The sequence below is a fragment of the Bos mutus genome, chromosome 23, assembly GCF_027580195.1.
Source record: "Bos mutus isolate GX-2022 chromosome 23, NWIPB_WYAK_1.1, whole genome shotgun sequence".
NCBI classification, from domain to species: Eukaryota; Metazoa; Chordata; class Mammalia; order Artiodactyla; family Bovidae; genus Bos; species Bos mutus.
The window spans coordinates 34,805,568-34,821,406 of record NC_091639.1 but is presented as its reverse complement, the minus strand read 5'-3'; the positions used below and the strand labels follow the sequence as shown (position 1 = coordinate 34,821,406).

The window sequence follows — 15,839 nt, the reverse complement described above, 5'->3', positions numbered from 1 at the left end:
GTATTTTCCTTAGATGGAGTTAAACATCTTTATTATGTCTATATTTCTTTTTGTATGAGCTGTAGGTATATATCCTGTGACCATATTCTATTAAGTATTTGTTTTCTAATTGATATGTAGGAGTCAGGGAAATGAGCCCTCTGCCTTTTTAGGGAAATGAGCCCTCTGCCTTTATATGGGTTGCAAAATTTTTCCTTGTTTTGTCTTTTGACTTTCATTTATGGTGTTTTGTCATAGAGGGAAAAGTATCTTAATTTATCTTAATGTGTCAGTTGTAATGTATCTATGAATACTTTTATGGCTTCTGAGTTTTGTATGATACTTTAAAGAGCTTTTCTCTCTAAGATTGTTCTAACTATTCCCCAATGACCTTTCAAATACTTTATAAAATAAATTTTATCAAAATATAATTTATATGCAGTAAGGTACGCCTATTGGATAGGTTTGGACAAATGTATATACTGTGTAACTACCACAATCATGATGGAGAACATTTAATTACACCCAAAAGTTCTTTCAGGCCCCTTTACAGTCATTCCCACTCCTCCACCACTAGCACAAAATATTCTTATTTTTTTGTTATTGTCTTTTTATCTGCGGTTATTTCCCCTTGTTGTTTATTTCATCCATCTTCTTGAGTAAGTTAGCTAACACTTTATTTCAGTTTACTTCAAAGAATAAACTCTTTTATTTATGTGTTAGTTATGTCATTTTTCTCCTTTAAAATTAATTAGCTGTTTGAGTAAGATGCTTAATTCTTGTTAAAGGTGTTTATTTTTCTCTGAGAGCTTCTTTAACTGAGTTCCAAAGGTTCTAATGTGAAGCAGTCATCTCACCATGTCATTTGCATTTACTTTGTTTTTATAAAATAAATGAAATTTATTTTAGTATTTTCATTTTAGAAGTTACTTTTATAACTGTGACTCTGTGACTATAATTCATAGACTTGCTATCATAGGCATTGATGGAATTAATATCTTTCCCTTTCCTCCTTCAGTCTTCTCTACCAGTCAACTGATTATCTTAGTATTTTCCTTTGCATTGTTAAATATACTTCTACTTCTGTCACATTCTGAAAAGTTACATTCAGACCAATTATAGTCATTTCTCCCAGAGGGGTGCTTTTTAGACTTTATTCTGCCCTCCCCTCATCTTGCCTTCCCACCAGGAAGGTCCCCAGTCATCTTAGCCAGGGTAAATGAGGGCTTAGTTGATTGGTGGGGAGCTGCTGCCTCCACAAGGGACAGAGTAAATTTAGGTTCTGTCACAGGCTGAGACTATCAAAGGAAGCCCAGAACATCCTGCCAGAGCTCCCTGAAAATAGCATTACTAGGCTTACACAGCCCCTGCCTGTCTCTTCACCTCATGTACCTAGACTAAGCTTAGGGCCCTTCCAGATGGTTCAGACCGTGAAAACCTCTTTTTGCCCAGTTCTTCATGATTGTAAAAGACTGGATTCCTGAGCACCTCCTCTTCTCCATCTAAGTCTCTCATCTCAATATGGACAAATATTTTCAAACAGTTTAAGAAGAAGTCATGGCAGAAACCTTAAAGGCCTTCCTATACCCAGCCTGGATTAGCTTTCATTTACACTTAACTGTGGCCACACATTTACCATTTATTCCTTATTCCCCCACCTGCATGCCTTTTCTTCACTGGGCTCTTCCCAGGCTCAGAGTTAAGGGAACAGAGCTACCAGAAGACCACACAGTTGAGAAAGAGCCAACTCTGATAAAACTGATGAAGATCTTTTATCTCCTGGTGCTTGAAAACCCTTTGTTCTACCAAGGAATAGGCTTGGTATCTATTTCAGTTTTTGGCCTTACTCCTGTTTCCTTTTAACCCCATCTCTCCTACCCTGTCTGTCCTGAGCTCCTTTTGTGCTCTGCTAAGTCACTTCAGTCTTGTCCGACTCTGTGCGACCCCACCAGCCTTCTCTGTCCGTGGGATTCTCCAGGCAAGAAGACTAGAGTGGGTTGCCATTTCCTGCTCCTGGGGATCTTCCTGACCCAGGGGTTGAACCCATGTCTCTTACATCTCCTGCATTGGCGGGCGGGTTCTTTACCACTAGCAGCACCTGGCACTGATGAATTGTCCTCCTTCTCCCATCATATGTGTCACATCGTAGGATGTCACTTGTTTACAAGGTTTAAAGCAGAAAACAGGAGATTTCTATCTCAAGCAAATGAATCTATACTCTCAAGTGTCATGATAAAGGCAGGAAATGCTTTTGAAGAAATCCCCCTTCACGCCCGTTAAATCAGACTGCATTGTAGGAGTCTGACCAGGGAGGGAAATCACTTCCCCGCTGGCAGGAGAGCATTACAGCACAAACTGGACCAGTCTTTTCAGTTCACGAGCAGTCAAACCTGGGCCCTTTCATCCCCTCCCAAGCATCAAGAGCTCATATATTATCATTTAGAGTTTATTTAGTTCTTTGGTATAATGGCAGAGGAACTAACATGGCTAGTTTCCCAGGACATGGCTTGGCTTCCCAGGACACCTCAGTCATTCCAAGTATCACTTAGCAGGTCAGAAAAGTCAAGACATTAGATCCTAAAGATCTGATAGCCTAAGGATCTAGAGCATGGGTTGCATGGATGGCTACACAAAACCCTGGGGCTAATCTGCAGGTATACAGGATGGTGAACAGCTCAGCTGGGTGGAGCCTGACTGTTAGGCGGCTCCTGGGCTGGCTCACAGGAGGCTCCTCCACTCTTGCCCATTCCAGGGAAGATGACTGTAGCGTATGTCACAGGCTTGGAGCTGATCTCAACCTTAGGAGGCAGAGGGGGCACACAGGGTGGGTCTAGGGGTAGGAGTTTCCCTGACAGGGGATCAGGAGGAAGGCTGGTGTAAGTGGTGTCATCAAAGGAAGGTGGTGAGTCAAGCTTGACATATGGTACATCTGATGGCAGATCAACAGCCAGTCCAGAGTCACTGATGTGCTGGACCACTGAGGAGGGAGCCTATAACAAAAGCAGGCCGGTTAGGCAAAGAGAAAATGCCTCCCTCTGCCCCGGTTCCTTGAGGTGGGAAGTCCAGGTTCACACTGGACTGTCTCCAGAATCCTGAGTATGTCTGTGGGCAAGATGGCTTCACTGTGAAGATTTTCAGGCCCCAAGTATCTCCCTAAATCTGGGCGAGTGGATGGCAAAGTGGGAAGGTGGAAGACTATAGTTGGCCAGTTTACTGCATTTAAGAAGTGGCTTTGGACCTCATGTGGGTTCCCAGTCTTTTCTCCACCCGATCATCCCAGGACTTGTCAGCGAGTATGGTAGAGGGAGGGTCTAGGGAATTTGGCTGGGGGCCTGCAGAGGTTTCTTACCGTGTTTGAGATTCCACTGCTCTGAAATTGTCCACCAACAGCAAACCTGTTTCCTGGTAGAACAGAAGCACAGACTGCTCCTTGTGCCGACTCAGTGCCTTCCACACATGCACTCTCCAGAACCCTTGGCAACCTCTGTTCTAGCCCATACTCAAACATCCCCACTCCCACCAGCAAAGTCTTCCCCTTCCATCTGCCCAGCCCCCACCCCCAGCCAGCCCTAACTCCCCCACTTACTGCTTCCACAGCTCCCTTCATCCTGTCTCAACACTCAAGCCATCTCCTGAAATCCCCCACCTCTTCCAGCCACCTGTCCCCAGCGCCACTGTCTCACCCTCTACAATTCCTGTCTCTCCCCAGGCCACCTCCCACGGAATCTCCTCGCTCTCCTCCACCTTTCAGCCATGGGAATTGTAGGGCCTGGGGGCACTTGCCAAAGCCCATCTGTAGGGGGAGCAGACCTAGATTCCCAGCCTCAAATGCAGGAGTGGCTGATACAGGGCCGGAAGACCCCTGCTGGGATACACAGGTGGAGAGCTACCCACCTTTCCTTTTGGCCATCACAGCAAGCAGCATCACCACCACCATCACCAGCAGGCCCAGCAGGAACACAGCACCCCAAATCCAGGCTCTGCTGAGACACACGAAGAAGGAAGTGAGCTTAGCCCTGAACCTGGTAGGGAGCTGCTTGGCAGGAATCCTGGAGAAGTGGCACAGAGGCACCATTCTTGGTGTGCCATGGTCGGGAGAAAGAGCTTTTTTTTTAATGGAATGAGGCAGGCAGACTCAAGCAGGGAAGAAGAGAGACACGTTATCAGGGTATCCTGACTGGAGATCTACTGGAATAAAGGGCTCAGTGCTGAACTGGAATAGAGAGGTATGCCTGTCTGTCTACCTACCTGCCTACCTGTTGAGCAGTTCCCCAGGAGTGAAGAGAATTGTAAGGTTTCCTTTCAATTTAGTCTGGGGCTCTAAACAAGCTGTATCTGCACCATCATTTCCTAGCCACCCACATACAATTCTTGTCATACCTCTTCTTGTCCTGGCTGGTATCCAAAGGGCTGTCGCTGTCTACAGAGTCCAAAGAGGAGCTCTCACCCAGAGTCGCATCCTGATGGATCTCCTCCTCTTTCAGGGCAGGAGCTGAGGCAGAAGGAAGTTGTTACTGAGCACATACCCACCAAGAGCAGGGTTCAAGGGCTTGCTGAGAGCTGAGGGACTGGGGGAGGAGAACCGAGGGAGGTCAGGAGTAAGAAATACAAAGGGGTGCTTTGGATATTCCTTAAGGGGCCTCTAATTCAAAGGTCTAAGTCTTTATCTGATTGTGAATATGCTCACTTCCCCTCTGCCGCCAGCTCCCAACCTCTCCCTCTGAATTTCTTCTCCTTTACCTGCCCACCCTGTGCCTTATCTCAATCAGGCTGCTCAGACTATGCAGAAACCCCACTGTGTTATCTGTGCCCACTTCCCTACCCCACCCCAGAATAGGCCTCTCTACTCTGACCTCCTTGGAGACCTTGCTCCCAGCTCTCATCACTTGGTCTCTAAAGGGGCTTTGGCCCAGCCTACTAGACCTCTCTGCATACCTGCAGCCTTGTGACCAACCCTGCAGGTTGGCTGAGCCCCATCCCAAGCTCTGGAGGTAAGGAACACAGGGTCAGTCCTGAAATGACAGTGCCAACTGACACTTGCTGAGAGCTTTGGCTTAGACCCTGAGATTCAGTTTTGTGACAAGTTTTTTGTCATTCCAACAATGTGCTCAGCTTCTGTCTGTGGGACTCAGGGTTTGTTTCTGTCGGCCTGAGGATCTGCCTTGGGAACCCGGCAGTCCTCCTAGATCCTCTGAGATCTTGTCTTGCCTGGTCCTTAGACATTCACCATTCCCACTCCCCACCCCACGCTAAACCAGGAACTGAGACACCATTGACCCCAGTCTTGTGGCATATGTCCTTATCTGGTTTTTAAAACCACTATATCCTCCCTGGATACTGTGCTCTACCCATTTGCCTGAATATCCATCCTCTACAGCTCTTGGGGTCCCCACACCTCAGATGTCCCACTGAGGGTACCCATCTCCCTGCCACCCTTTCCCAGTGCATTGTCTTGTGACCATTTGCCATTTAGGAAGTTCTAACCTTGAGGTACTAGACCTTAGAGTGTCAAGGAAGCGGGAGGACAAAGGATAACCAGAGCGAACAGGAGTATGTTTATAATATGAGTAATAATTGTGGACACAAGAGAGATTTCTAATGACAGCTTAGTCCCTCCTCATAACAGATGGAGAAAAACAGAAGAAAAAATGTCTTGATTTCATTATTTTGGGCCTTTGGCATGAATTACTTAAGAAAGGAATACTTGAAAATGAAAAAGATGTCAACATCCGTAAGAGGAAGACAGAACAGTCTGCTTCCTCAGGTAGCTGACCATGTTCCCAACAGAACAATTATTTTTTACAATATTGTACTTTTCTGAGGAATATTTAATACTTTTAAATGTTCTTTTAGTAAATATTTAGACATGAGAAAGTTATAGACTGTAAAAATGAATCCTGTGAAGAGTACTTTCTAAACTGAAATAGGGTCGAGAATATCGACTGTATATTGATGAGACTCTTTCTGTTTTTAAAACTGAATAAGTCAAAGGAATCCAGCCATTGAATGTACCCTGCCTGTTACATGAGACACATACTAGATGCTCAGTGAAGACTTATAAAATAAGGTATAAATTCAGTAGTTTTTAAGCCATTAATCTTAAGCCTGGAACATATACCAAAAAATTAATTCCGGTTGATATGTCTGAATCAAAACTTTGTTTAAAACATTTCTAAGGGGGAAAAAACAGCATAGAGTATGTTGAAAATGCTGGATGAGGCCCTGAATGGGGGAAGAAGGATATGACTTCCTGTGGGGAGACCCACCCATGCAGGAGCGGAAAGGGGACTGCTCTTTGGCTGATTTATCTCGGACTTCTCACCCGGTTTGGCTTCCGTTCCCTGCAGAGCTGTCAAAAGAATATTGGGCATTTGGCCCATATTCCTCACCCACAAGGGCTCCCACCCACCAGGGACCCAAGAGCGGCAGGTTGGGGCAGGAGGGCAGGCCAGGGCTGCTGGCCAGGCTGGGATAGCTCACCTGCAGGAAGCACATCCAGAGTGACCCTGTGCACAGTCTGGGTTCCCGAGAGGCCCTCCACCACACAGGCATACTCGCCAGCATCCTCCTCCCGCAGGGCAAGCATCTCCACCTGGAGCAGGCCGCCCCCCAGGTCTGTGAGAAATATGCGGCTGCCAGCTGGGACCCCGCGATTCACAGTTGATGTTACCAAGGGCTGGCATCCCTCTGGCAGGACCTGGCACCACACCTTTCGTGCCTTGACGTCCTGGAGTCGGTAGTGGCACTGCACCAGGATGGAGCTCCCCACGGGCGCCTGCAGCAGCTCCGGGAGGCTGCCGGCCAAGCCCTGGCCTAGGGAAGGAAGGTTGAGGGAATGTCAGGCAGGGCACCTCCCGGTCCACCCACTGCCCAGGGGGTCAGGGGTCTAGAGGTCCACTTCTGGGCCTACACATGTAGTTGTTTCCAGGGCAATGCCAATTATCCCCGGGCATGGAGCAGGGTACATGGGGCCCAGAGTGCAGCTCCTTCTAAACCTTACCTACTAGTCCCAGGAGCAGCAGCAGAAGCAGTTTGGGGCCCATGGCTGGGCAGGGAGATGTCAGCTCTGAGGCTCGTCTGGGCACTGACACAGCATTCCCCTGGGGGCAGGAAATTTGGCCTCAGACACTCACGTGGGGCTCTCAGTGACCATGGGGTTGGGAAGCAGGCACTGGTGGGCCTCGCCATGGGTGGGGAGAAGGAGCTGTTCCAAGCTCTGGTTGGCTCAGTGCTCCAGATAGGAGTGGGCGAGGTAGAATGAGAAGGCCCACGGAAATACAGAAGCCTGGGATCCTGGGCGCCCCTAAGGAGTGAAGTCAGGGAGGAGGATTATGGCAACCAGGGAGCATTAGAGAAAGGGGGAAGATGATCTTCAGGGTATTCCAAATATAGAATCTGATGATGCAGAGCTGTGAAGGAGGGAAGTAAAGTGTCCTCCCCAGGGCCTGAGTCCATCTTAATTTTAAATTCTATGTGAGTGCCCTACCCGAGCTCTCTGGAGATCATCCAGGAAGCCCCCTCTCGATGGTGCACCCTGGTCTACCTGTCTTCACGCCCTGTGCTGAGTGCTCCCTAGACACTTCCGGTGTGGGCCACGTTCTCCACGTCCAGGAAGTGCACTATTGCTTTGATAATTAATTGGATATTGAATCACCTGTACTCATCTCATTTTCATAGCTTTTCTGTCTAGGTTTTTTTTTTTTTTTTTTTTTTTTGTGTTCTGACTCCTGGAAGATATCCTCATATTTTTTCTTCCATCCCTTCTATCCTTGTCCTTCAAATTTTTATCCCTTAGTGCTTTTAGTTTACAGTATTTTTAATTCTCCAAGCATTTCTCATATATTATTTTTATTTCATGAATGCACTGTCCTCTCAGTTCTCTGTGAATATGTTCATGTTTCTGCATGATCGGGGCCTTCCCAGGAAAGGGCACTGAGCGAGCTTTGTTCCAGGGAGACTGAAGAGCAAACGTGCCTGGGGAGTTAGAGACAGTGTGTCAGCTCCAGAGAGATTTGCTTCCATCCTTCCCTTCCTCCCTGGAAATGATCAGTTTCTATTCCGAAGTTAAAGATGTCTCTCTCTCCCACCAGAGAGGAAGATGGGCCAATGCTCAACGTGCCAGATGCTCTATATCAGCTCCAAGTCTCATAATTTGGGGTTCCTCTCCCATGACACAAACCAACTCCCTGCACAGGGTCCATCTGGTCCCCATTTGCATCACCCTGTGCAGAACTGGGGCTGGGGATCCCGCACAGAATGTGAGGGGTAAGCCTGCTGACACCAGGGATGCGCCAGTGCTCAGACTGGAGCAGGCCAGGTGGGAATGCCTGGGAGGACACACCGCTCTGACCTAGATGCTCACGCCTGGTAAGGGCCCTGGAAAAACCACCCTCCCTCCTCCTGTCCTCCCTGCCCTCCTCCTCCCCATCCCTGCCTCCTCCTGCCTCCAGGAGCAAGGGAGTTGAGAATGGAAAACAGGGACCAGGAGCCTGAGAAAGCCGTGTTTAGCTGAGTCTCATGGACACGGTGATAGGGAGACCAGCTGTTCCTGTTCACCTGGCGTGAGGGTTTTCTGGGGACACAGGACTCTCGGTGCTAACACTGGCAGTCTCCAGCCGACTGGACACCTGGGTCTCCCTTGTGAGTGATATGGAAGGATGTATGTCTGTCCTGCCAAGGCGTATCAGGCTTTCTTTGATTTCCTTACAGAAAATTATTTTTGCTCTAATAAGCCAACCTGGGAGATTTGTGTGAGGAGGAGACCTGTCTTCAATATGTATTGAGTGCGTAAAACAGACACAGTCCCCCACTGGGTGCCTGGGACAGAAGTGGCCAGGATCCAGAGAGGTGTCCTCTCACCAGGCGTTTGAGAATAGAATGAAAGCCAGTGCTTATGCAGGACCTACTATGTGCCAGACAGCTGGCCAGGAACTTAATGTTATTTCTTTCAATCTCATAAAAACCCACCAAAGTAGGGTTGTTGGGGTTTGGTTTGGTGTTGGGATTTTTGTTTGTCTTTGTTCAAGGAGCCTGAGGCTTGGAGCAGTTAAGGAACTTAAGGTTTCTTAAGGAGGCAAGAACTTGACATTGGAAAACACTTTCCATTCAGTGTGCACTCCAGAGAGTGAAAGGCAGGGGATCCCAGGGTGGATGTCTCTGACCTGGCCGAGCAGGAAGGAGCAAAGGCTGAGCTCCCAAGAGCAGGAAAGTTCCAGCAGCGCCCCTCCACCAGGCACACCCCCAGAGCCTCCCCTTCCATCCCGTCACCCCCAGTGCCCAGGCAGCGTGGGCGGGAGGGCGCTGGCATGGGCTCAGTTTGGGCTCCGTCTTGGCTCCTAGACCGTACCTGTGTCTGCAGGAAGAAGACGACTGCGCCAGGACCCGACGGGGAAGTTTCACTGAAGTGCAGTTGAGTCAGGGAGGCCAGGGAAACACAGACTGGACCAGGGGCCTGGAGCTGGGGGCAGAGGCCAGCGGAGCAGCCTCGGGAGTGGGTGGGGCAGGGCTGTGACGAGGGGAGTGACCTGTTAACATGAGGCTGATACACAGGGCTGCACCGGGGGCTCTTTCCCAGTGATTCAAAACCCCAGGGACCCACACCCAGGTTAGGGAGCAATGCAGCCACATGTGGCTGTGGAGAGGGGCTCCTGGCCTTCAGCTCTGAGGCCAGGACAGAGAACCTGCGGATATGGGCAACCCACTTCCTCCTCAAGGACAGCCCAACTTCAGGGTAGCTTCCATCTAGTTTCCCCCTCATTCTTGGTCCAGGAGGCGTATGTGTGTCGAAGAGAGAGATGAGGTTCCCTGAGCTGCCTTGGTTGTTCCCTGTGTCTCGAACACTCTTCCTGTCTTGCTTCCTTGAGGTGCTTCTCAAGTGGTGCCTCCTGACTACCCTTTAGAATTGCATCATTCCCCGGGCCTTCTGCCCTCCCCATACTCCCAACCAGCTGACTGACCGACATTGTATTTGTCTGTCTGCCTTCTTCCCATTAGAACGAGGCTCTGTGTGGGCAGAAATCTTGGCCTGTCTTGTTCACTGTTGTGTCTCCAATGCCTAGACTGGTACCTGGCACAGAATATCAGTTTTTATTGAATAAGTACATGAATAAATAAGTAGGATTGGGACTTCCCTGGCAGTCCTGTGGTTAGGACTCCACACTTCCACTGCTGGGGCCCAGATTCGGTCCCTGGTTGGGGAGCTAAGATGCTGCAAGCTATGCAGCATGGCTAAAAAAAAAGTAGGGGGGAGTTATTTTTAATAAATAAGTAGGGTTGAGCTAGAGGGAAGGGCACCTGGAATGTCAAGTGAAAGTAGGATTTCCAGGCTGCGCAGGGCACTCTGGGTAAATCTTTTCCCTTTGAGCCTCAGTTTCCCTTCTATATGATGAAAGGCCTGGGGCTTGGACCAGTAGTCCCTAGCTCTGGTACGCTGCGCCGACAACCCAAGCCCTTGCCATTTCTCTGGAGGGAGCATAACATGATAAAAACAAACCTCTAGGGAGATGAATGGATGAGTCAGCTGGGAACTGGATGGACTTGGTGGCGGTGGCGGGGTGGCGGGGGGAGGGCTTGAGACAGGCAGAGGGAGGAAGGGGCCCAGCAATAATCACAGGGAACCAGTGGACAGGAGGCAGGAGGATGAGAGAAGATGGTAGAGAAATTCCACGGAGGGAGGCAGGGCTTGGTAATCAGATCTCTGGGAGGGAGAAAGAAGACTTTAAACGTTTGGCCAGTTTGGAGCCTGTGGAAATGGAGGGACATGGTAGGCTAAGACCGTGGACCCTAAGGAGCCAGACCTGTCTTCTCCTCATCGGTATTCACTCTCCTAGCTTTGTAGCAAAAGAGAAGATCTTCATGACACCCTAAACCATCAAATAAACAGGAAGTCTTGGGTTTATTTGTGAGAGTGTTTAATGGCCAATGTCCAGAAGTTGGAGGTATCCTTCCCACCTCCCATGCATGCACATGCATGCGTGCACACACATACGCGCACGCGCTTCCACGGGCCGAAGGAAGAAGGGTAGAGGCAGAGCGGCCTTTTGCCAAAGCAGAGCCAGGAGACTTGGCGGCCAAGGGGAGAGTGTGCAGCAGGCTGGGGTGATCCGTGCAGACCTCTCCTGAACCTCTCCTCCACTGAGGGTCCTCCTCTCTCATACGTCTCTCAGCTCTGCAACCGACAGGGTACTCACTCAGCGCCTCTCTGCCCCACCTCTCCACCCCCGGCCACCACTGTGCTCTCCAAGCTCACCTGTCAGAGTTTGGAGCTGGTAACCTGGGTTGTGGCCACAGTCCGGTCCACTGGCCTGGGGTGGCCGTTGTTTCTGCCCATGCCAGGCTGCAGCCCAGAGGGCGCTGGCTGCTAGAAGCTTGCTGAGAAAGATGCAGGCCAGGAGGAAGAGGATGGAAGTGGGTGGGAAGGGGCTCTCCTCTTCTGAAAGGCTCCTGGAGAAACAAAGAGGGCATGTGGGAGGCCATGAGGGGACACACACGCTGGAATCTGTCCTCAGAGAAGGAATGGGGAGACCCTGGGAGGTCGAGGGGCTGGGGACACCTCCCCCACCCACCACAGCCCTGGATGAGGCTTTATGGGGCTTGAGGGAGCCTGTAGTCAGGAGTTCCAGGCACGGATCTGCCTGCTGAGTGCTTTTAAATAACCACCTCCCTCATTGAGCGGTCTTCTGCTTTCGTGATGGTATGATGTGTGGTGTGTTTTTGTGTGTGTGTGCACACACATGTGCACTTCATGGTTATACTAACAGTGTTTAAACACCAGTACCTAGTCAAGAACCAGTCAGAACTGATTCTGGTCCCATCAGGGAAGCAGGAATCGGGGGGTACCAATTTTGTGCTGAAATATTAATCCTAAAACTTTCATTGTTGCTGAACTGTGAGGATTCTGTCTGAGGGCTGCCAGGGGAAGGGGTGAGAGGCCAGTCATTCAAGAGTCTTGGAGCATCAGCTATTTATAAACTGTTAGGGAAGTTTTGCAATATTTTAACAACTGGTACAGTCACACCAACACACACTGGCTGGTTGGAGGGGTGTTTAGACAAGATCATATACAGATACCTTCTTGTTCCAGTTGCCTTGGAATCTGTACTTCTGGCACCCGCCACCCCCCAGCTGCCACCCCATGCCTGGGCTCTGCAGGGTGGAGGTCTACCCAGGGATCTTAGCAAAGACTTGTCACTATACCTGGAGATGCTGTGCTCCACCTGGGCATTCTCGAAGCTCTCGGACCCCTCAGGGATCCAGAGATCTCCAGGGTCCTGGTAATCACGGGGGTCTGTGGGAGACAGAGCCTGTGAGCTGCTAGTCCCCTTCTTGAAGCCACAGTGGAGAGAACCCCTCTGGGTGGGGTGAAGCTCTCTGAGACCTCACCCTGTGTGGATCAAGTTGTTAACGACTCTGAGCCTCAGTTTCCTCACCTGTAGAGTGGAGCAATTAGGAATCCCTTCTTAATAATAGTGTTGCAGGATTCAGCGAGAACATCCTGTGTAGTGCCCATCACTTCATAGGAGCTCAGTGACTGCACCCCCCACCCTCCTGTCACACGGGGTCTTTGGGAAGAGCAAATGAGATGGTGGGTGTTTCTGAAAGTCTGGTGTGGACTGTGAAGCTGTCTATACCAGCTACAGATTATTATTGTTGTTGTTATTCTTATTATTTGTTTCCTGCTGTATCTGTGGGAGTCAGCTGAGCCTTAGACTCTGATAGGATAGCAGTGTTTCCTCGCCACCTACTCCCATGGAGGCAGGGTTTGGAGTCTAAGGCAGATGGTCTCACCTACCCTCCCCATCTTAGACAAGTTTTTGACCTTCATTTCCATGATAACGGGCCATGTTAGGGGGAAGAGTTGGACAAAGAGTCAGAAAAGGGATCTCTAACCTCAGATTTGTTCTTCTTTGGGACACAGGAGACAGACAGAAGGCTTTCCTGGAGGGCACCCCCTGTGCAAGCTCAGGGGTGAGAAGGACCCCACCACTCCCTATCTCACCTAGTTAAACCAGGAATGACGATCCCAAACAGTTAGTAGCAGGAGACTGGGGCGAGGGCTGTCACTGACCCCAAGCACTGTAAAACTCTGTCGCTTGTTTCTCACAGGAGCCATACGGGGTCAGTGGCACAGACTCCATCACCACCATTTAAAGATGGGGAAATGGAGGCCCAGAGAGAAGCAGTTGCCCCGGGTCACAGCAGTGTTCCTTTCTGGGCCTGTTTATCTGTACCAAGTTGGTGCTTAATCTACATCGGTAGGTGCATTGGGTGGTTGGGTGAGGGAATGAGTGAATGTCCTCCTACTCCTTAAGGACCACCTCAGTGCTCACATCCCAACGGGATGCCAGATGGATAAAGCTGTTTGGAGGGGAGCAGGACCACAGCTAGCTCCTAAGTGTGTAAAGGAAGGACTGTACCCTTCCTGCAAGCGATGCAGTCCTCCACCAGGGGGCGCAGCCTGCAGCGGGGCACAGGGCTGGATGGTGACCCTCCTCCTGCAGTCAGCAATCTGCACAACCAGCCACAGTGGCCCTCAGTTGAGCAGGGGGACAAAATCCACACCGTGGGATCTTCCAGGACCCCCAAAAGCCCCGAGGGTGGTCGGTCCTATACTCAGAGCCCCAGCCTCAGATGCGGGGTGCAGTCAGCCGCCCACTCACCAGCCAGCACCTCCACCAGGACCTTCCTGAGGGTGTCAGCCTCGCTGCCATGGAGGCTCTGGCACTGGTAGAGCCCAGCGTCGTGGGTTTGAAGATTCCGCAGCGTGATGGTGAGTGTGCCCCCCAGGGCGTCGTCCGTGATGGCCGTGCTCCCGTTGCGCCTCTTCAGGAAGGACAGCAGCCACGAGGGGTGGGTGCTGACCACTTGCTGGCACAGGCCTTCTTCACCCAGCTGGCGGCACCAGGCTTTGCGTCTCCCCCAGTGCTTCAAGGAGTTGTAGGGGCAGGAGACCCGCAGGGAGCGGCCCATCATGCCCTGGAACACCGTGGTGTTGTGCGCCCGGGACAGCTCTGGGGACGAGACGTTCCTTCACTGCACCACGTGTTTATTGAACGCCTACTATGTTCACTGAACAGAAGAGACAGAAATCCTGCCCTTAAGGAACTCAGGTCTACATAAGTTGGGAGAAGGTGGCACAGCCCAAGTACGTGTTTATAGGAAATGAGGAAACCTGGGTCCTGGGTCTGGCTTTATCACCACTGGACTTGTTGGACTTCTTTAGAGAAGTAACTGACCCCCTCTGAGCCTATTTCCAGAGACATTTGGTCTTGAAGTTCCCTCTGGTCCTAGTCCACACGTGTTCTTCCTGTTACATGGAATCATGCCCTCCTCTCTCCCCTTCCATCTCAAGAGAGCAAGGCCAGTGGCCTCTCAGGCCTGGGGCTGGTCCCACGGGGAGCTGAACGCTCCCTCCCCAAGCCCGGCATGCTTGCTAACTCTGCAGCTGCCCACGCCAGTCCCAGCCCCACATTCTCCTCTTTGTGACCTTTAGCTTCCAGCTTCCCTATTTCTGTGGCTTTGTTCCCTTTTCAGGAGGGATGCATCTCAGAGCTATTTTGGGGGAGACATGAGGCTGCTATTTTAGGGACCCTCCTTGGGGTGGGGGAGCGCCAGTCTGGTGCCAGGGCAGGGGCTGAAAGAGAATCACCCAGCACCCTCTGCCTCAGCCTCCCTTCTCTTCAATCACTTTGTCAACCACATGGGTGACAGAAACTTGCCAGGAATAGGGAGCTGGTGGCCTGCCTTTTGGAACCAGAGAGACCTGAGAAGCAATATCCCCCATACCACCCTGTCCATCTGCCTCCAGGCAGACCAACATGCCCCCACTTTCCCTGCTCCACCTCCAGCTAAGAAACTCCAGCTTCACTGGAACATTCTCTCCTCTCATCCACATGTGACTTTTCCTCTGGGGGGAGCAAGAGGCATCCCCCAATGAGAAAAGGCTGTCATGTGCAAAATTCTGGGGTGCTCATCCCTGCAGCTCAATCACAGAATCTTCACCCCCAGGGCTGAGGACAGGAGGACCTTCAGAGCCCAGGAGGGGTACCCCAAAGATGCAGATTCCCAGTGCTGGGTTCTTTTCTCCCTCCCACCCTGCTACTCCTCTGGGACTACTTTTATGCCTAAGTGGTTCAAAATTTTAGGGGCTCTTACCAATGCTCCCCAGACTTCCCCCACCTACTAGCTAGTGCTGAGATGCCACCATCAGAAGTCCTTCCCTTTTTAGGTGTCCAAATCCACCAGCCTCTGATGCCTCCACCAGCCTCTGATGCCTCCACCAGCATGAAAAGCTGATACTGGGGAGGGAGGGAAAGCGTGGAGAATACGGGGCACAGTGGGAAGCGGGGGTGCAGGACATGCGGAGGATTTCAGTCATCTTTAGAGTGTGGCTCAGTGCTCCCCACCCACCCACTTGCCACATACTCAAGGAAGGGGAGGGAGTGTCGACAGCGGAGGGAGGGACTCCTACCTGTGACAGCGAGCAGGATGAGCAGCACGACAGGCTCCATGTCACCCTTCCCTTGTGGAGGACAGACGCAGGGTGCCTTGTGCAAGAACTCGTCTTTTCACGAGGGTCAGGCTCCCCAGACACTGCCCACAGGAACTGGCTCCTGGAGGTTGAGCAATCGTCAGGACTGGGATCTGGCTTCATGATTCAGGGAGGGGGAGCAGAGCGGGGGAGAAGACGGGAGAGGAGGAGCCACCACTGCCGCCCAGCAGGGGGCGCTGTGGATCCCAGACCTCTGAGAGGGCAGCCCACTGTCCAGCCTGTACCAGCCTTCTCATTGGTTGAGAAGATGATCCTTTCTCCACTCAGTTGCCTTAGTATCTTCATTGAAAGTCATTTGACATGTAGTCTC

General features: G+C 50.9%; 2 protein-coding genes across 3 annotated transcripts; both read right to left on the bottom strand.

The window, feature by feature from the left end:
• Window positions 1-2,471: 2,471 nt before the first annotated feature.
• Window positions 2,472-7,051, bottom strand: TREML1 (triggering receptor expressed on myeloid cells like 1). Its single transcript, XM_070361019.1, has 6 exons — window positions 6,980-7,051; window positions 6,460-6,792; window positions 4,360-4,471; window positions 3,874-3,959; window positions 3,329-3,381; window positions 2,472-2,969 (listed from the first exon to the last, which is right to left on the bottom strand). Exons 1-6 carry the CDS (start codon window positions 7,020-7,022, stop codon window positions 2,655-2,657), a joined length of 942 nt encoding a protein of 313 aa, XP_070217120.1. The 5' UTR covers window positions 7,023-7,051; the 3' UTR covers window positions 2,472-2,654.
• A 3,876-nt stretch (window positions 7,052-10,927) lies between these two features.
• Window positions 10,928-15,584, bottom strand: TREM2 (triggering receptor expressed on myeloid cells 2). 2 transcript variants are annotated; one of them, XM_005896439.2, is made up of 5 exons: window positions 15,449-15,584; window positions 13,638-13,988; window positions 12,175-12,265; window positions 11,228-11,421; window positions 10,928-11,146 (listed from the first exon to the last, which is right to left on the bottom strand). In XM_005896439.2, exons 1-5 carry the CDS (start codon window positions 15,486-15,488, stop codon window positions 11,130-11,132), a joined length of 693 nt encoding a protein of 230 aa, XP_005896501.2. In that variant the 5' UTR covers window positions 15,489-15,584; the 3' UTR covers window positions 10,928-11,129. The 2 variants fall into 2 exon arrangements, with proteins under 2 accessions (XP_005896501.2, XP_070216902.1); XM_070360801.1 differs by having other exon boundaries at window positions 13,638-14,046; window positions 15,449-15,562.
• Between the last annotated feature and the right edge of the window lie 255 nt (window positions 15,585-15,839).